The sequence below is a fragment of the Procambarus clarkii genome, chromosome 8 (genome assembly GCF_040958095.1).
Source record: "Procambarus clarkii isolate CNS0578487 chromosome 8, FALCON_Pclarkii_2.0, whole genome shotgun sequence".
NCBI lineage: Eukaryota > Metazoa > Arthropoda > Malacostraca > Decapoda > Cambaridae > Procambarus > Procambarus clarkii.
The window spans coordinates 22,047,419-22,069,650 of record NC_091157.1 but is presented as its reverse complement, the minus strand read 5'-3'; the positions used below and the strand labels follow the sequence as shown (position 1 = coordinate 22,069,650).

Genomic DNA, 22,232 nt, shown 5'->3' with positions numbered 1-22,232 from the left:
ATCAACACAGCCACTCTCCTGGTCAACAAAGGTGTCCAGCAGCTGGACACCCTCATAAAGACTGTGAAGCAGTATCCTCCCCCACGATAACAGAAATGAAATGAAAATGTCCATAGAGTTGGCAAGCAGGGGATGGAAGAACGGGGCGAGGTTGCAGAAATCTTGAGCAAGGATCTGGAGATGAGGTGAAGAGGGGAGATGAAAGATCGGTGGCCCAACCATCGTGGATTAGAACTTGAGTAGAATTGAGTAGGGCGTCATTTGCAGTCCACACAGAGGCCAGGAACGCAAGCAGCTGGCAGTTGATGGTAATTGAAGGTTGATTACTTCATTGGTTTACTTCTTTCTTGATGGTGGAAGCAAGCTCTGATCTTTGGTCTTTGTTTTCGGCTTGTCTTTCTTGGCGGTCCGACTTCGTGTTGACATTGCTGTTGGATCAATAGCGTCATAAAGAAAATCGGCAGATGAATAGTTGTATTTCTGTGAAGGTGGAGATGTCGTTCCCACAGAGACATCCTCATCTGATGAGTCAGATGAGTACATACCAGGAGATGTGGGTCTTGGAAGTAATGTCCCTGATGGTTTAGTAGCAGCAGTAGGATTTACTGCAGATGTAGAAGGTTCAGTGGATGTATGTACTGTGGGTGGAGATGTAACAGGAGATGGTGGATGAGAAGTCGTCGGCTTCTGGGTTGCTACCATGCCAGGAGCAGATGTTGCAACTGCAGTAGGTTCAGTAACGTTCACAGCAATGTCCGAGGCCGGACCAGGAGCTGGAGCATCATCCGACGATGGGTTTGAAGGGTCGGGGACTAGTACAGTGGTCCCTGAAGGTTTGGTATGAAGAGGTGCTGGGTGACTCTGCTGGGTTGAAGGTTCATTGCCCGTTCGTTCTTGAATGTCTTTCTTTATCATAGCGGCGTGTTTCGGATATTTCACGTAGTATTGAGGGTCAATAATGGCAGGGTGGAGCATGGTAACATCAGTGCAGTAACGAACTGTCAGCCTCAACGTACCAAAACTCACTGCGGGTTCCGTCATCGTTGAGTCCGTTTTCGTAGTCGATGTTCCACTCCCGAGCTGTGACACGTTTCTGAGAAATATTAAATTTCAGGTCTTTTTCTTTCAGCTCAATTTCAGGCAATTGTAAGACGCACAAACAGGAGCAGGAGAGTCGTTGTCTTGTGTGGAGAGACTAATAGCCTCTACTGGGTCTGGTGTAGGGTCAGCAGCAACTGGAGTAGTGGGTGGAAGAGTGGCAGACAGTAGGTCAACAAGTGCGGCAGCGTTTACAGTGATTTCCGGCTCAGTAACTGAGGTGGAAGCTGAGGCAGAGGTGGGGAAGACCTCGTCAGGTACGGTGATGGTCTAGAGTCCGTTAGCCTTGTAGACGATATTTAGAATCCTCACAAATTCTCGGTAGTTGGAACCAGTAATGTCACTCACTAGTTTCGTGATAGCATGTGCAGTGCTAAGGTCGGGGACAGTAACCGGCAACTGCCGTGGCGAAGTCTGGGTCGACGAATGGGAGGAGCCTGGTGGTGGAGGTGGAGGCTGGGTCTGTGATTGGTTAGCTGGTTGGCTGCCGGACTGCATGCCGGGTCCCCATTGGCTGGTACGTTGGTGGGCGGCTACTCCTTCTCCCGGGAGCTCCGGGAAAATGGCGGCTTGCATGTTGAATGGTGACTGAGCACGAGCAGTTGCGGAAGCCCGTCCAGCTGTCGAGAGCTTCTTAATTTCTTCCTGTCGCACAGGGCACAAATGAGAAATAGCAATATGGTCACCACCGCACACTACACAACACGTGATTGATTGATTGATTGAAGAAGATTAAGCCACCCAAGAGGTGGCACGGGCATGAATAGCCCGTAAGTGGTGGCCCTTTTGAGCCATTACCAGTATCAAGAGCTGATACTGGAGATCTGTGGAGGCGCGACTGCACCCTGCGTGACGGGAGATGTCTCCCGGACCAAGTGGTGACCAGATGGAGGGGACTCCAACACGTGATTTCGGCGCGGCACTGTTTATAATGGTGGTCCTGGGCACAGACACTACACTTGTTTACACTTTGAGGGCACTTCCTGGTCACGTGTGAGTACTGGTAGCACTTGTAGCACTGGCTTACCTCGTAAAAACGTTGGAGCACTGAAGCTGGTGGAGTATTGATGCCTAAGCACCTAAATCCTGTGGTGGTGGCCTGGTCCGCTGCGGCAGCTGTAGTGAAGGTCACTTTCAAGGTGGAGCGAGTGTCGTTGTTGTTGGCGATGATTTTTGCTGAGACAGCTATCATGTTTTCGTTTTCCCTGTTGATACTGTTCAGGATAACGTCCACCTCGTGCTCGGTGATCCATGAGCTTACTCTCCTGGCGAAGATGGTTCGTTCAGCTTGAAAGCGTCGTGGTTGGATGAGGGTAATATCCGCATCATAGAGTGCAGATGTAGCAGCAGGTGTGAACAGGTGTTCAAGGTCGTCTCCGGTGGAGTAAGAGAGGACGATACCTTCGTCGTCTTGCTGGATGTCGTCTGGTACTGTGTTGGTGGTGGCTTTGAGAACGTTGAGAATTTCCTCTCGTCCGAAAGGGTGGTTCTCTAGGAACCGTGCCTTAACTTTGAAGGCCATGGTACTGTGTGGCTAGTACCGGCGAGGGCCGAGCCGAGGCAATACAGCTGACCCACCCTCCGATGATGATGAGGATTAAGCCACCCAAAAGGTGGCACGGGCATGAATAGCCCGTAAGTGGTGGCCCTTTTAAGCCATTACCAGTATCAAGAGCTGATACTGGAGATCTGTGGAGGTGCGAATGCACCCTGCATGACGGGAGATGTCTCCCTTGTGAATGTGTTAAGATGAAGATGAAGCCACCCAAAAGGTGGCACGGGCATAAATAGCCCGTAAGTGGTGGCCATTTTGAGCAATTACCGGTATCAATATATGATACTGGAGATCTGTGGAGGTGCGACTGCACCCTGCGTGACACCCACCCTCCTGGGCAGATCGAAGGATGTACACCCCCTCACTATCTGGTTGGCTAGGCAGCTCGCAGGTGAGGAGCAACAAGAGACACGTCCGGCCGTGACGGCTGCAGGTCTGTGATGTGATGTCAATAGCACCGTTATTGTGACTCCTCGCCTGCAAGTGGGAAAAGAATCGAATTTTCATCACCTTCAGGCCACGCTCCTACACCATTATTACCGTCGTATAATGAATACAGTACATAAATTGTGGAACCAATTACCACGTAACATAATAGACGTAGGATCCCTTGATTGTTTCAAGCGATAACAGCTTGATGGTTAAATGCAACCTCAGAATACTGAGAAAAAAAAATTGTACCACTTACGGGCTATTCATGCCCGTGTCACCTCTTGGGTGGCTTAATCTTCATCTTTGGACACATTCACGGAAGACATCTCCCGTTACGCATATGGGAGACATCTCCCGTCATGTAGGGTGCAGTTGCACCTCCACAGATCTCCAGTATCAGCTCTTGCTACTGGTAATGGCTCAAAAGGGCCACCACCTACGGGCTATTCATGCCCGTGCCACCTTTTGGATGGCTTAATCTTCATCTTGGACACATTCATGGGATACATCTCACGTCAAGTAGGGTGCAGTTACACCTCCACAGATCTCCAGTATCATATATTGATACTGGTGATTGCTCAAAAAGGCCACCACTTACCAGCTATTCATGCCCGTGCCACCTTTTGGGTGGCTTCATCTTCATCTTAACACATTAACAAGGGAGACATCTCCCGTCACGCAGGGTGCATTCGCACCTCCACAGACCTCCAGTATCAGCTCTTGCTACTGGTAATGGCTCAAAAGGGCCACCACTTACGGGCTATTCATGCCCGTGCCACCTCTTGCGTGGCTTAATCTTTAATAATCAATCAATCATCCAAGATTCCCATACGGGGAAAATCTCCCGTCACGCAGGGTGCAGTTGCACCTTAACAGATCTCCAGTATCAGCCCTTGATACTGGTAATGGCTCAAAAGCGCCACCAATTACGGGCTATTCATGCCCGTGCCACCTTTTGGGTGGCTTAATATTCATCAAACAATCAATCAGAATAGCGGGACGGGAGACATCTCCCGTCACGCAGCATGCAGTCGCACCTCCACAGATCTCCAGTATCATCTATTGATACTGGTAATGGCTCAAAGGGGCCACCACTTACGGGCAATTCATGCCCGTGCCACCTTTTGGGTGACTTAATCTTCATCAATCAATCAATCCAATGCTTATTACTGCCCCGAAACAACCATGTCAGTAATTCATTGATGATGACGCTCCGCCTCACTCGGCATTGAGGTGAAGAGCGGGGAATATATGGCCAGGAGACGGCTGTAGAAACCACACAATTGTGGTCTTGTGCAGCAGAAGCAGCAAGGATGAAGGTCCTCGTCCTATTGGTCCTGGTAGATGTCATCCTCGCCTACACACGACGTCTGGGCATGCAGGATGCTGTATTGTTCTCACACCAAGCAGGTTCAAAGTCCAAGGTATCATCGCAGCCAGCAGATCCCGAGTCCCACATGTCGTCACGGCCAGCAGACCCAGAGTCCCACAAATCATTGCAACGTGTCACAGAACTAAACATATCGTTCCAGATCCCAGAAATCATCAAGGCGACAGAACGCGCAATCGGAGAGTTATTAAAATCTGAACCATTTGTCTCTGAAATCATTCGCCTCGGAAGGAAAAGCTTGTGGGGCATTCTCCTGGATGCAAGATCAGTACATCTCTCTGGGGCATCAGTCCCCAAAACTGAACTCTAAGCTACACAATAATGGACTTGAATGGTGTAAAGTCCAGTGGACTTATTGAATTCCTTAAATCTTGTATTTTGTCTAATAATTTATGTATAAATAGTACAATAAATGTTATAAGAAAGTATTATCGTGTAACCTCCATGATATCTTGCCTGGGCTAAATTGCCAAGAATTTCCAAATTACTCTGAATTAACTCAACCAGTCCAACCACATGGCTTACAATAAATTTGTCTACCAAATCTATTGTTTTAAAACCTTCATCATTTTACATCGCAACATGTTAAATAATCCTTTTGGTCAAACAAACATTTTCAGGTTTTTGTTTTGTACCTGAAAGTATACCAGCTTAATACTTAGTCACTCGTGGCGGACTATTGAATTCCTTAAATCATGACTGACATTAAGAGTCATAGCTGACTCTTCAGTTATGACTGAAGTTATGTTATGTCAGCTATCAGTTATGAAAGTCAGCTATGTCATAGCTGACTCTTCACCTCTTAAGTGGAAGTTATTTAAATATTTTTGTGTATCATATCGGCAACCTCTTTATACTTTAAATTAGTTTTGTCACCTTTCAGTGGTGACAAAACTAATTTTGTCACCCTTCTGTGTGACAAAAAATCAGATTTAGCAGAGAATGGAATAAATTTGTAAGATAACAGTAGAGAGAATTATGTTAAAGAGTCAGATTTCTGAAAAGCTGATTATAATTTTTTTAAATTTTTTAGGGCGGAATATATTAGAAAGTCCTGGGGATGGAGGCCGGTCCGGTCCTGGAGCGAGACGTGAACCCAGCGATGGGTGATGTAAGATGGGATTTCGATGTCGGTTCAAAATATAACTTAAATAAGTAAATTTAAAAATATTTTAAGCAAAGGACAGGAACGTAGCCCAAACCAAACACTAGAAAGTGAAGGGACGACGACGTTTCGGTCCGTCCTGGACTATTCTCAAGTCGATTTTTGTTTAGTACCTTTACCTTTACTGAAACATGAAATGAGAGGGGCAGCTTAATCGAGCTCTCATGAGTATATTCAATCAACCCGTCTTTTTAAATTTTAAACATCGCTTTCCGCTGGCATGCACTCTATGGCCAAAAATGGACGTAATTTGAAATGAAATCGGCTCACGAATGTGACGTACTGTCCCGTTTTCTGTTTTGAGTCCTCCGGCTTTCTCGGATTAGGTTAGGAGGAAACTTTCTATTAACGGTTTTCATGACGTTTTGAAACCTTAAGAGAACTTCTTGCCTACCAGAGGACCCTTAACTTGCTGCTTTGGATTGCTGGGTGCGACGTCATGTTGGACTCTAGGTCTGCTAGCTGCGACGATATGTGGGATATACCTATTTTTTTGATATTCAACTCGCCTTCCCAGACGCAGTGGGAAGGCGAAGCTGACAGCCACCAGGACCAATAGGACGAGGACCTTCATCCTTGCTGCTTCTGCTGAAGACACAATTGTGTGGTTTCTACATGTTGTTATAGATTCAGCTACTCGGAACATGTTCCAAGTAGCACGGGCTATGGTGAGCTATAACTTACCTGGCACAGGAGCGGGGCAAGTAGCACAGGCTATGGTTAGCCCGTAGTGGACTTACCTGGCACAGGAGCGGTGCTGTGTTGCTGGTTTCTACAGATTGATTGATAAAGGTTAAGCCACCCAAGAGGTGCCACGGGCATGAATAGCTCGTAAGTGGTACAATTTTTTGTTCAGTAATTCTTTTCAGTATTCTGAGGATGCATTTAGTCGTCAAGCTGTTATCGCGGGGGAGGATACTGCTTGACAGTCTTTGAGGGTGTCCAGCTGCTGGACACCTCTTTTGACCAGATGAGTGGCAGTGTTGATGGCTTTGGGGTGGCCACTGCAAGATTCAGGGACTCTTAAAGCTCTTCTAAGGTAGTTGGTGTCTTCACATTCCAGAAGATAGTGAAGTAATGGCTTTTCTGTGACATTTTGACAGAAGATGCACTCTCTCTGTCGTGGTTCACCAGTCTCCCAGTTGCATCTGTAACCTAGACGTAGTCTAGGTAACCTAACTGTTATTTCCCCTGTGCATTCCTTTTGGGATATTTAACCTTTCTAATTTGGTTGCCTAAAGATACCATGTTACGGCCATTATGGGTCGCAACCACGTTCTTTGATGGTAGAACCAAAATAATAGTATCCGACCTCAAGTCGGTAGTACGCTTTTAAGAAAGTGGCTATGTAGTGCATAAAAAAAGAAGGGGATGAACAAAACACTATTCCTTTCGTCAATGTATTAAATATCTTTCCACTACCGTTAAGTATATAGATGTACACTGTCATCATAAATAAAATATAAAGAACAGAAAGGCTATTACTACACCTATGTACAATCCTTTCGCTCAGGATATCAAACGTGCTCACGTGCAGAGTTCATCAATCCCCAGTATTTCTTCACTGTCCAGTAGCGTATCTAATCTTACTGGGAAGAACAGCGGTGAGTTCACCTATACGTGGGCCAGTCCACTGACAGTGTCATGAGGTGCCTGTACCCCAACAACTGCTCTCCAGCTACTCGCTGGCAGAGTACCTCAACCACATGCTGAGCGGGGTCACAAACCAATACAGGGGTAGCGATTCCAAGGCAGCAGTCTCTAGCGAGCAGCTAGCAGCACTACTTAACAGGCACCACTCTGTCGTCAGTCTTTCTCCTAAGCCAGTCCCGAAGGTACGCCGATCTTTTCAACACTAAAGCACTAGTAGCTACCACACTGCTTCGTCGGCGGCGGCTTACTTGGTCGTTTCCAGGACCATGTAGGGAGACTCTGGACTGCCCAAGATGAACTGCCCTCTCCAGTGCCGCTGCCCCCAGACGTCACCTCTGTGGACACAAAAACGTCATCAATGACCTAGCCGATACTAGAGAACTAGGAAATACTACTAACCCACTGGGGAGTTGACATTGTGCTCTGCAGATTCACTAGGTGGCGATGGTCGTGATGGGTCACCTCACCTGAGATCACTCACAACGACCGTTCTGGCTGACCAAGGCAGGAATCTTTAGCCAATTGCAAATTTTAGATAGCCATCACCAGATGGCATTGTCCATATTACGTACGATTCCCAGGGAGTTCGGGTGCGGACTCGTAGATGATGCTGGAACTGCCACTCTACCCTCTGACAAGGGTGACGAGTCTGCAACACCTCCCCACCAAAAAAAAGAAAGTCCTGAAAGAAAAAAAATAAATTAGTATCGTGACACTTCGCCCATAGGACGAATGTAGATCATGGACTGCAGTGGCGAGGACGTCCTGTCCGACGAACTGCCTTAACCGAGAGGCTTGGCACAGAGGTAATTCTAATATCTTGGGCAATGCCTCGACTGAAGTTCTAATGAGGAGTCCAGTTTCCTCATGCGTTTAATCAATAGCATTGAGGCTCTGAGGAGGATCGAAGTACTGGGGCCAACAGGCCACATCTCCCTACGTCGTGGTACCGCTGGCGGCTGAGGGCAGAAGGCGTTTCTTGCACTTGTCCGGCGGTCCTTCAGGGAGACGGGAACCTGGAATACAGGAGACTGAAGATTCGGGGTAAAAGAAACCGTCTGGAAATGCTTACTTACGGCGCGACCGATGGCGAGGTCTGCGCATTTTTACACAGTGACTGCCTCCACTCTAATGAGGAGTGCGTTAACTCGTCCAAAGTCAGGTCGACCAACGTTCCATATAATGCTGGATCAATATGCCTGTACGCGCCGTGGAGAGGGAGCACTAGCTGCCTGGGTAACAGCTTCTCCCCCGAATCAACCTACCCTGGTGAGGCCACTCCAGCCCGACACCCAGAGTGCAACTCCATAATCTCCTGAGACTGATGGATGCCTACTACTACTAGGTCCACCAGTTACACAGGATGTGTCGACCTGGCAAAAACGTTCACTCATTGAACAGTTGCTGGTACCACCTCCTTCATCAATCATTGTTCCGTCCACAACGCTAATGGGGCGAATATCCTGGTCATGATGTCGCTCCACGATGCTCACAGGAGCCATCATCTGCCGAATGTTGGTCATTTTGCCCAGGGCAAACACGCGAACAATACAAAATACCGTTAAGAAACATTTGGCTAACTTAGGAATAACTTTGATGAGCCTGTAATGTCCGTAGCCGGCTATGTCCAGTAGCCTGGTTTGGACCAGGGAGGGTACTAGAACCTGTACACATTCCTCACCTACACCTGAACGTACCTCTGATGTCTGGGGAATCTTTGGGTGGTTTTGCGAACACCGCATTTTGGGTGAGGTGATATTTTATAACAATGTGATATGTTACAAACAATATGTTAATGATATGAGGTGATATGTAAACAATATGAGGTGATAATTAACAACAATATGTTGTAACATATCACCTCACCCAAATTGCGGGTATAAAATGAAAAATGAAAGCTGTTTAAATCATAGCATAGTAAGAACTCTGTTTAGTGTTTGAAGGTTATAGTTGTGTGTGTGTGTAAACTAAAGGTCTTTGAAATGTAATAAGTTATTACGAAACGCGTTCAAGTGTCGCATCAGATTAGAAATAAAAATGAATTTGGGAGAATTGATTTTTCAATTGCCATCAACAGTGAAAAGAAACATTAGAAATATGGAGAAAATTCGTGTTAGAATTAGTAATCTTACTTTTTCGGTCATATTTAATAATATATATATATATATATATATATATATATATATATATATATATATATATATATATATATATATATATATATATATATATATATATATATATATATATGTCGTACCTAGTAGCCAGAACGCACTAATCAGCCTACTATGCAAGGCCCGATTTGCCTAATAAGCCAAGTTTTCCTGAATTAATATATTTTCTCTAATTTTTTTCTTATGAAATGATAAAGCTACCCATTTCATTATGTATGAGGTAATTTTTTTTTATTGGAGTTAAAATTAACGTAGATATATGACAGAACCTAAACAACCCTACCTAACCTAACCTAACCTATCTTTATAGGTTAGGTTAGGTTAGGTAGCCGAAAAAGTTAGGTTAGGTTAGGTAGGTTTGGTAGTCGAAAAACAATTAATTCATGAAAACTTGGCTTATTAGGCAAATTGGGCTTTGCATAGTAGGCTGAGAAGTGCGTTCTGGCTACTAGGTACGACATATATATATATATATATATATATATATATATATATATATGTCGTACCTAGTAGCCAGAACGCACTTCTCAGCCTACTATTCAAGGCCCGATTTGCCTAATAAGCCAAGTTTTCATGAATTAATTGTTTTTCGACTACCTAACCTACCTAACCTAACCTAACCTAACTTTTTCTGCCACCTAACCTAACCTAACCTATAAAGATAGGTTAGGTTAGGTTAGGTAGGGTTGGTTAGGTTCGGTCATATGTCTACGTTAATTTTAACTCCAATAAACAAAAATTGATCTCATACATAATGAAATGGGCAGCTTTATCATTTCATAAGAAAAAAATAGAGAAAATATATTAATTCAGGAAAACTTGGCTTATTAGGCAAATCGGGCCTTGCATAGTAGGCTGAGAAGTGCATTCTGGCTACTAGGTACGACATATATATATATATATATATATATATATGTCGTACCTAATAGCCAGAACTCACTTCTCAGCCTACTATGCAAGGCCCGATTTGCCTAATAAGCCAAGTTTTCATGAATTAATGTTTTTTCGTCTACCTAACCTACCTAACCTAACCTAACCTAGCTTTTTTTGGCTACCTAACCTAACCTTACCTATATATATAGGTTAGGTTAGGTTAGGTAGGGTTGGTTAGGTTCGGTCATATATCTACGTTAATTTTAACTCCAATAAAAAAAAATTGACCTCATACATAGTGAAAAGGGTAGCTTTATCATTTCATAAGAAAAAAATTATAGTAAATATATTAATTCAGGAAAACTTGGCTTATTAGGCAAATCGGGCCTTGAATAGTAGGCTGAGAAGTGAGTTCTGGCTACTAGGTACGACATATATATATATATATATATATATATATATATATATATATATATGTCGTACCTAGTAGCCAGAACGCACTTCTCAGCCTACTATGCAAGGCCCGATTTGCCTAATAAGCCACTGAGCATAATTTCACGAATTAATGTTTTTTCGACTACCTAACCTACCTAACCTAACCTAACCTAACATTTTCGGATACCTAACCCAACCTAACCTATAAAGATAGATTAGGTTAGGTTAGGTAGGGTTGGTTAGGTTCGGTCATATATCTACGTTAATTTTAACTCCAATAAAAAAAATTGACCTCATACATAATGAAATAGTTAGCTTTATCATTTCATAAGAAAAAAATTAGGGAAAATATATTAGTTCAGGAAAACTTGGCTTATTAGGCAAATCGGGCCCTGCACAGTAGACTGAGAAGTGCGTTCTGGCTACTAGGTACGACATATATATATATATATATATATATGACAATGTCAGACCACGGAGGAAAAATGAAACAGGAAATTTCCTTAAGTACTTTCGTATATTAAATACATCTTCAGAAGGTCTTTAATATACGAAAGTACTTAAGGAAATTTCCTGTTTCATTTTTCCTCCGTGGTCTGACATTGTCACATTCTTAATCACGTGTTTATTTTCGTGATATACACACATATATATATATATATATATATATATATATATATATATATATATATATATATATATATATATATATATATACAACTTTAGAACACTTTCCCACCAGGAGACTCGAACCCTAGCCAGCACAGAAGCCTTCCAGCAACTGGCATAACAGGTACGCCTTAACCCTCTGCACCACCGCTCAGACCCTTAAAAGATATAGTAATTTCGGAGTATTTAAATACCCCAAAGATCAACACCTCCCAAGAGCACCAGAGCAAGTGAGGGGTCATTTAGACGTTAATTTCATCAAGTCCCTGTTAATATGGGAAGACACAGTGTCTCTGCTTAAGGCACAACTCTCCTAAACACGAGAGTTAAGTATACAACTTTAGAACACTTTCCCACCAGGAGACTCGAACCCTAGCCAGCACAGAAGCCTTCCAGCAACTGGCATAACAGGTACGCCTTAACCCTCTGCACCACCGCTCAGACCCTTAAAAGAGATGGTAATTTCGGAGTATTTAAATACCCCAAAGATCAACACCTCCCAAGAGCACCAGAGCAAGTGAGGGGTCATTTAGACGTTAATTTCATCAAGTCCCTGTTAATATGGGAAGACACAGTGTCTCTGCTTAAGGCACAACTCTCCTAAACACGAGAGTTAAGTATACAACTTTAGAACACTTTCCCACCAGGAGACTCGAACCCTAGCCAGCACAGAAGCCTTCCAGCAACTGGCATAACAGGTACGCCTTAACCCTCTGCACCACCGCTCAGACCCTTAAAAGAGATGGTAATTTCGGAGTATTTAAATACCCCAAAGATCAACACCTCCCAAGAGCACCAGAGCAAGTGAGGGGTCATTTAGACGTTAATTTCATCAAGTCCCTGTTAATATGGGAAGACACAGTGTCTCTGCTTAAGGCACAACTCTTCTAAACACGAGAGTTAAGTATACAACTTTAGAACACTTTCCCACCAGGAGACTCGAACCCTAGCCAGCACAGAAGCCTTCCAGCAATTGGCATAACAGGTACGCCTTAACCCTCTGCACCACCGCTCAGACCCTTAAAAGAGATGGTAATTTCGGAGTATTTAAATACCCCAAAGATCAACACCTCCCAAGAGCACCAGAGCAAGTGAGGGGTCATTTAGACGTTAATTTCATCAAGTCCCTGTTAATATGGGAAGACACAGTGTCTCTGCTTAAGGCACAACTCTCCTAAACACGAGAGTTAAGTATACAACTTTAGAACACTTTCCCACCAGGAGACTCGAACCCTAGCCAGCACAGAAGCCTTCCAGCAACTGGCATAACAGGTACGCCTTAACCCTCTGCACCACCGCTCAGACCCTTAAAAGAGATGGTAATTTCGGAGTATTTAAATACCCCAAAGATCAACACCTCCCAAGAGCACCAGAGCAAGTGAGGGGTCATTTAGACGTTAATTTCATCAAGTCCCTGTTAATATGGGAAGACACAGTGTCTCTGCTTAAGGCACAACTCTCCTAAACACGAGAGTTAAGTATACAACTTTAGAACACTTTCCCACCAGGAGACTCGAACCCTAGCCAGCACAGAAGCCTTCCAGCAACTGGCATAACAGGTACGCCTTAACCCTCTGCACCACCGCTCAGACCCTTAAAAGAGATGGTAATTTCGGAGTATTTAAATACCCCAAAGATCAACACCTCCCAAGAGCACCAGAGCAAGTGAGGGGTCATTTAGACGTTAATTTCATCAAGTCCCTGTTAATATGGGAAGACACAGTGTCTCTGCTTAAGGCACAACTCTCCTAAACACGAGAGTTAAGTATACAACTTTAGAACACTTTCCCACCAGGAGACTCGAACCCTAGCCAGCACAGAAGCCTTCCAGCAACTGGCATAACAGGTACGCCTTAACCCTCTGCACCACCGCTCAGACCCTTAAAAGAGATGGTAATTTCGGAGTATTTAAATACCCCAAAGATCAACACCTCCCAAGAGCACCAGAGCAAGTGAGGGGTCATTTAGACGTTAATTTCATCAAGTCCCTGTTAATATGGGAAGACACAGTGTCTCTGCTTAAGGCACAACTCTCCTAAACACGAGAGTTAAGTATACAACTTTAGAACACTTTCCCACCAGGAGACTCGAACCCTAGCCAGCACAGAAGCCTTCCAGCAACTGGCATAACAGGTACGCCTTAACCCTCTGCACCACCGCTCAGACCCTTAAAAGAGATGGTAATTTCGGAGTATTTAAATACCCCAAAGATCAACACCTCCCAAGAGCACCAGAGCAAGTGAGGGGTCATTTAGACGTTAATTTCATCAAGTCCCTGTTAATATGGGAAGACACAGTGTCTCTGCTTAAGGCACAACTCTTCTAAACACGAGAGTTAAGTATACAACTTTAGAACACTTTCCCACCAGGAGACTCGAACCCTAGCCAGCACAGAAGCCTTCCAGCAATTGGCATAACAGGTACGCCTTAACCCTCTGCACCACCGCTCAGACCCTTAAAAGAGATGGTAATTTCGGAGTATTTAAATACCCCAAAGATCAACACCTCCCAAGAGCACCAGAGCAAGTGAGGGGTCATTTAGACGTTAATTTCATCAAGTCCCTGTTAATATGGGAAGACACAGTGTCTCTGCTTAAGGCACAACTCTCCTAAACACGAGAGTTAAGTATACAACTTTAGAACACTTTCCCACCAGGAGACTCGAACCCTAGCCAGCACAGAAGCCTTCCAGCAACTGGCATAACAGGTACGCCTTAACCCTCTGCACCACCGCTCAGACCCTTAAAAGAGATGGTAATTTCGGAGTATTTAAATACCCCAAAGATCAACACCTCCCAAGAGCACCAGAGCAAGTGAGGGGTCATTTAGACGTTAATTTCATCAAGTCCCTGTTAATATGGGAAGACACAGTGTCTCTGCTTAAGGCACAACTCTCCTAAACACGAGAGTTAAGTATACAACTTTAGAACACTTTCCCACCAGGAGACTCGAACCCTAGCCAGCACAGAAGCCTTCCAGCAACTGGCATAACAGGTACGCCTTAACCCTCTGCACCACCGCTCAGACCCTTAAAAGAGATGGTAATTTCGGAGTATTTAGATACCCCAAAGATCAACACCTCCCAAGAGCACCAGAGCAAGTGAGGGGTCATTTAGACGTTAATTTCATCAAGTCCCTGTTAATATGGGAAGACACAGTGTCTCTGCTTAAGGCACAACTCTCCTAAACACGAGAGTTAAGTATACAACTTTAGAACACTTTCCCACCAGGAGACTCGAACCCTAGCCAGCACAGAAGCCTTCCAGCAACTGGCATAACAGGTACGCCTTAACCCTCTGCACCACCGCTCAGACCCTTAAAAGAGATGGTAATTTCGGAGTATTTAAATACCCCAAAGATCAACACCTCCCAAGAGCACCAGAGCAAGTGAGGGGTCATTTAGACGTTAATTTCATCAAGTCCCTGTTAATATGGGAAGACACAGTGTCTCTGCTTAAGGCACAACTCTCCTAAACACGAGAGTTAAGTATACTACTTTAGAACACTTTCCCACCAGGAGACTCGAACCCTAGCCAGCACAGAAGCCTTCCAGCAACTGGCATAAAAAAGGCTTCTGTGCTGGCTAGGGTTCGAGTCTCCTGGTGGGAAAGTGTTCTAAAGTTGTATACTTAACTCTCGTGTTTAGGAGAGTTGTGCCTTAAGCAAAGACACTGTGTCTTCCCATATTAACAGGGACTTGATGAAATTAACGTCTAAATGACCCCTCACTTGCTCTGGTGCTCTTGGGAGGTGTTGATCTTTGGGGTATTTAAATACTCCGAAATTACCATCTCTTTTAAGGGTCTGAGCGGTGGTGCAGAGGGTTAAGGCGTACCTGTTATGCCAGTTGCTGGAAGGCTTCTGTGCTGGCTAGGGTTCGAGTCTCCTGGTGGGAAAGTGTTCTAAAGTTGTATACTTAACTCTCGTGTTTAGGAGAGTTGTGCCTTAAGCAGAGACACTGTGTCTTCCCATATTAACAGGGACTTGATGAAATTAACGTCTAAATGACCCCTCACTTGCTCTGGTGCTCTTGGGAGGTGTTGATCTTTGGGGTATTTAAATACTCCGAAATTACCATCTCTTTTAAGGGTCTGAGTGGTGGTGCAGAGGGTTAAGGCGTACCTGTTATGCCAGTTGCTGGAAGGCTTCTGTGCTGGCTAGGGTTCGAGTCTCCTGGTGGGAAAGTGTTCTAAAGTTGTATACTTAACTCTCGTGTTTAGGAGAGTTGTGCCTTAAGCAGAGACACTGTGTCTTCCCATATTAACAGGGACTTGATGAAATTAACGTCTAAATGACCCCTCACTTGCTCTGGTGCTCTTGGGAGGTGTTGATCTTTGGGGTATTTAAATACTCCGAAATTACCATCTCTTTTAAGGGTCTGAGCGGTGGTGCAGAGGGTTAAGGCGTACCTGTTATGCCAATTGCTGGAAGGCTTCTGTGCTGGCTAGGGTTCGAGTCTCCTGGTGGGAAAGTGTTCTAAAGTTGTATACTTAACTCTCGTGTTTAGAAGAGTTGTGCCTTAAGCAGAGACACTGTGTCTTCCCATATTAACAGGGACTTGATGAAATTAACGTCTAAATGACCCCTCACTTGCTCTGGTGCTCTTGGGAGGTGTTGATCTTTGGGGTATTTAAATACTCCGAAATTACCATCTCTTTTAAGGGTCTGAGCGGTGGTGCAGAGGGTTAAGGCGTACCTGTTATGCCAGTTGCTGGAAGGCTTCTGTGCTGGCTAGGGTTCGAGTCTCCTGGTGGGAAAGTGTTCTAAAGTTGTATACTTAACTCTCGTGTTTAGGAGAGTTGTGCCTTAAGCAGAGACACTGTGTCTTCCCATATTAACAGGGACTTGATGAAATTAACGTCTAAATGACCCCTCACTTGCTCTGGTGCTCTTGGGAGGTGTTGATCTTTGGGGTATTTAAATACTCCGAAATTACCATCTCTTTTAAGGGTCTGAGCGGTGGTGCAGAGGGTTAAGGCGTACCTGTTATGCCAGTTGCTGGAAGGCTTCTGTGCTGGCTAGGGTTCGAGTCTCCTGGTGGGAAAGTGTTCTAAAGTTGTATACTTAACTCTCGTGTTTAGGAGAGTTGTGCCTTAAGCAGAGACACTGTGTCTTCCCATATTAACAGGGACTTGATGAAATTAACGTCTAAATGACCCCTCACTTGCTCTGGTGCTCTTGGGAGGTGTTGATCTTTGGGGTATTTAAATACTCCGAAATTACCATCTCTTTTAAGGGTCTGAGCGGTGATGCAGAGGGTTAAGGCGTACCTGTTATGCCAGTTGCTGGAAGGCTTCTGTGCTGGCTAGGGTTCGAGTCTCCTGGTGGGAAAGTGTTCTAAAGTTGTATACTTAACTCTCGTGTTTAGGAGAGTTGTGCCATATATATATATATATATATATATATATATATATATATATATATATATATATATATATATATATATATATATATATATATATATATATATATATATATATATATATATATATATATATATGCGAACAAGCCTGAATGGTCCCCAGGACTATATGCGAATGAAAAACTCACACCCCAGAAGTGACTCGAACCCATACTCCCAGGAGCAACGCAATTGGTAACTACAGGGCGCCTTAATCCACTTGACCATTACGGCCGTCAAAAGGAAGTGATAGCCAAGGCTATTTGAGCCACTTCCCCGACGGCAACTCGGATGGTAATCTTGGGCATAGCATTTCACCAAATCACCTCATTCTTTGGGGCACACGTGAGGAACACAAATGCGAACAAGCCTGAATGGTCCCCAGGACTATATGCGAATGAAAACTCACACCCCAGAAGTGACTCGAACCCATACTCCCAGGAGCAACGCAACTGGTAACTACAGGGCGCCATAATCCACTTGATACGCCCTGTAGTTACCAGTTGCGTTGCTCCTAGGAGTATGGGTTCGAGTCACTTCTGGGGTGTGAGTTTTCATTCGCATATAGTCCTGGGAACCATTCAGGCTTGTTCGCATTTGTGTTCCTCACGTGTACCCCAAAGAATGAGGTGATTTGGTGAAATGCTATGCCCAAGATTACCATCCGAGTTGCCGTCGGGGAAGTGGCTCAAATAGCCTTGGCTATCACTTCCTTTTGACGGCCGTGATGGTCAAGTGGATTAAGGCGCCCTGTAGTTACCAGTTGCGTTGCTCCTGGGAGTATGAGTTCGAGTTATTTCTGGGGTGTGAGTTTTCATTCACATATATATATATATATATATATTAGTATATTTTGGTAGCAGTCTTTCCTGTAGACATATATTATTAAATATGACCGAAAAAGTAAGATTAATAATTCTAACACGAATTTTCTCAATCTTTCGTACATTTCTTTTCACTGTTGGAGGTAAATCAAAAATCAATTCTCCAAAATTCATTTTTATTTCTAGTCTGACGCGACACGAGCGCGTTTCGTAAAACTTATTACATTTTCAAAGACTTTAGTTTACAAATACACAACTGAATAGAACTTACGCATCTCCGATTTTATATCTACATTTGAGTGAGGTGGATGGGGTGAGGTGGCATTAATAGGGTATTAATTTCATCAACACAAGACAGAACAAGAAGTGGTATTAAAAAGGTATTAATTTCATCAACACAAGACAGAACACGAAACAATGGGTATTGAATAGAAGTGTTTGTAGAAAGCCTATTGGTCCATATTTCTTGATGCTTCTATATTGGAGCGGAGTCTTGAGGTGGGTAGAATATAGTTGTGCATTAATTGGCTGTTGATTGCTGGTGTTGACTTCCTGATGTGTAGTGCCTCGCAAACGTTAAGCCGCCTGCTATCGCCATATCTATCGATGATTTCAGTGTTGTTTACTAGGATTTCTCTGGCGATAGTTTGGTTGTGGGAAGAGATTATATGTTCGTTAATGGAGCCCTGTTGCTTATGCAATGCATAAGCAACATATATATATATATATATATATATATATATATATATATATATATATATATATATATATATATATATATATATATATATATATATATATATATATATATATATATATATATATATATATATATATATATTTGGACACATTCACGGGAGACATCTCCCGTTACACAGGGTGCAATCGCACCTCCACAGATCTTCAGTATCATCTATTGATGAGCACAGTTCACCCAGTGAGTCAACTGCACGCTGACTTTGTCTCCAGTAGCACAGAGCATCACCTTCATTCACCAGACCACTCCACAAGTGATCATTTGAATTTCATCATGGAATTCCAATTGACTTATAATCGATCCAGCAATGCTGCTCAGTGTAGGAAAAGACCATCGATAATGGATACTAGTTCTGAAAGTGACGGCGAGTGGCATCACGTGAATAATGCTAACTGGACAAACCACTCCATGACGACCCATCGCCCATTAATCTCTCCAGCTTCTCCAGCTCTCCCAGCGCCTCAGACTAGATCTACGCTTCCAATCTTCAAAGTGCAGCACACGGAAGGTAAGTCTTCCTACGCTACTGTAGTGGACCTAGAAAAAGAGTACCCCCAGCTCCAGGTCAGAGCAAAACCTAATCTCAAAGGAGAATACATTCTGAGGCCTAAAGACGAGTCGCCCGCTACGATTCTAAAAAATTACGCAAAATGTGAGGAACTGAAACCAGAGGATAAAATAAGTAAAATCATTGTCCTCCACTATCCCTTGCATATGGCCCTTGGCCATCTCGAAAAGCTGAACTATGTGGTGTCAGCAGAGAGATGCCAAGTACGAACCACAAAACAGGAAACTCGACAAGTCCTTCTCACAGTAAGACGACGGATCCCAGAGAAACTTGACCTTGGAATCTGGGGCGTGTTCCAACACAGGCCTTACACCCCAGAACCCCTAAGATGCTTTAGATGTCAGAGATTTGGGCATCACAAAGATGGCTGCCAACGCCCAGTGAGGTGCGGAGTCTGCAGCCAGCCCTATGATACAAAAACATGTATTGATAAATTCAAGGCAAACCACCCTGTTCAGGTAAAATGCCCAAATTGTTCCAAGGCACATCATGCCTGGCACTTGAAATGCCTTGAAAGACTCAAAAGGCTTAAAACGAACCCCACCACGCCTACAGCGGAGAAGAAACCCCCACCAAAACGAATACCAGCTCCCATGCCCTTTAAAACCGCGTGGGATCTACCCATTCAGGAAGAGGGAGCACACGCCCTTCACCATCGGCCATGGTGAAGGGTGAGAAGACAGTACAGGACAAAAAGAAAGATGGAGGACACAAGAATCATGTTCAAAGCAGTCGCCCTCCCATTTCATCCAGCAAGCACACTGGGGCCAATAGGAGTAGCAATTCCAGTGTCAAAGTTACCACCGAGAAGGATCTAAAAGCTACTAGGCCCCAAACCTGCACAACATTAAATAGTGCTCCCACTGAACTGGACGCTCTCTGGCCAATGCTCAAAACTTTGGTCACTGAGTTGATCGAAAGTCTGCTGTCTTCACATGGAATCAAGCAAACCACAGAGACTCGGAAGACAATTGAGCACAAGCTCAACAAATTCGAAGATGTAATATCCACACCGTCAAGACAGCAGGGCAGGAGACACCCCCATAAAAAACAGATAAGAGTCCAGCTCGTTGGAAAGCGACATTGATGAGTCAATTTCAGGTCCACCAAGAACATATACACCAATTGACACTTCCATGGCGTGTTCATCAGACTCCATGGATACTACGGAATTATCAGCAAATTCCAAAAACCTAGAGGTCTAAAGATCCTGCAATGGAATGCGCAAGGACTGCGCACTAAATTGCAACACTTGCAATGCATAGCAGCAACCAAGGGCATAGACATCCTGATACTACAGGAGAGCTTGCTTCGAGCCTTGCTCAAGAAGGGTGCCTCTTTAGTACAAGCTTGGAGTAGTTTCCTTAGGATATTTTCTGGTATGTCAAGAGGAGTACAGGCTGGATCACGATACACTCTGTCGGCTATCATCCCGATTGTCTCGTCCACTGGTACGTTAGTGAACAGCGATTCTACGTCCAACGAGGCTCTTATTCCTGTGGCCCGTGTGCCCCGCAGTAAGTCAACAAATTCCTTTGGCGACTTCAGGCTGAAGGCGCAAGGAACATAAGGAGTCAGCAGGCCGTTGAGTCGCTTCGCTAGTCTGTACGTGGGTGTGGGTATCTGGCTAATGATTGGCCGAAGTGGGTTTCCAGGCTTGTGGGTCTTGACATTTCCATACCCTATTAAAAACTCTATTTTAATACCCTATTAAATACCACCTCACCCCATCCACCTCACTCAAATGTAGATATAAACAAATCGGAGATATGTAAGTTCTATTCAGTTGTGTATGTGTAAAGTCTTTGAAAATGTAATAAGTTTTACGAAACGCGCTCAAGTGTCGCGTCAGACTAGAAATAAAAATGAATTTTGGAGAATTGATTTTTGAATTACCTCCAACAGTGAAAAGAAATGTACGAAAGATTGAGAAAATTCGTGTTAGAATTATTAATCTTACTTTTTCGGTCATATTTAATAATATATATATATATATATATATATATATATATATATATATATATATATATATGTCGTACCTAATAGCCAGAACGCACTTCTCAGCCTACTATTCAAGGCCCGATTTGCCTAATAAGCCAAGTTTTCATGAATTAATGTTTTTTCGTCTACCTAACCTACCTAACCTAACCTAACCTAGCTTTTTTTGGCTACCTAACCTAACCTTACCAATAAATATAGGTTAGGTTAGGTTAGGTAGGGTTGGTTAGGTTCGGTCATATATCTACGTTAATTTTAACTCCAATAAAAAAAAATTGACCTCATACATAGAGAAAAGGGTTGCTTTATCATTTCATAAGAAAAAAATTATAGTAAATATATTAATTCAGGAAAACTTGGCTTATTAGGCAAATTGGGCCTTGAATAGTAGGCTGAGAAGTGAGTTCTGGCTACTAGGTACGACATATATATATATATATATATATATATATATATATATATATATATATATATATATATATATATATATATATATATATATGTGTGTGTGTGTGTGTATATCACGAAAATGAACACGTGATTAAGAATGTGACAATGTCAGACCACGGAGGAAAATGAAACTGGAATTTCCTTAATATATATTATATATATAACATATATATATATATATATATATATATATATATATATATATATATATATATATATATATATATATATATATATATATATATATATATATATATATATATATATATATATATATATATATATATATATATATATATATATATATATATGCAATTGACGATCACAAAACACTATATCCTAAGAGGTTTTTGGATTTCTCGTTTGTACAAGCCAAGCGTACGTTTTATAATCACGTCCCTAAGGCGAAACCAAAAATTATTAACTCATTGGTGGTACCTTATGCGAGTGGACTTGAAAAATTGTCTCTGATTTTTAAGAAACTTAATATAAATTTGGTGTTTACTAATGGTACGATCAAATCCAATTTAATAAAAAACTCCCCTGATACAGCAGGTTGTGTGTATTCGATTCCCTGCAATGATTGTGATTCTGTGTACCTTGGACAAACAGGAAAGTCCTTACAATTGCGGTTGTCACAACATGCTTATAGTATAAGAACTGCCCAAACGTCTAATGCATTATATCTACATACGAGTTTATGCGATCACAATATTAACTGGAATGGGGCAAAAACCATTACCAATTGTGGGGATTTCGTGGAACGGAATTTGATTGAGTCTGCTCTAAT

At 43.1% G+C, this 22,232-nt stretch overlaps 1 protein-coding gene across 1 annotated transcript; it reads right to left on the bottom strand.

Annotated features, from left to right (window-relative positions):
* Positions 1 to 336: 336 nt before the first annotated feature.
* Positions 337 to 1,041, bottom strand: LOC123759731 (mucin-7-like). The gene has a single exon (XM_045744989.2). The coding sequence runs from the start codon at positions 1,039 to 1,041 to the stop codon at positions 337 to 339; it is 705 nt and encodes a 234-aa protein (XP_045600945.2).
* Positions 1,042 to 22,232: the final 21,191 nt, after the last annotated feature.

Bases quoted from the DNA above. Each gene is read 5' to 3' on its own strand.
- LOC123759731 (XM_045744989.2), bottom strand. From the start codon at position 1,041: ATGACGGAACCCGCAGTGAGTTTTGGTACGTTGAGGCTGACAGTTCGT.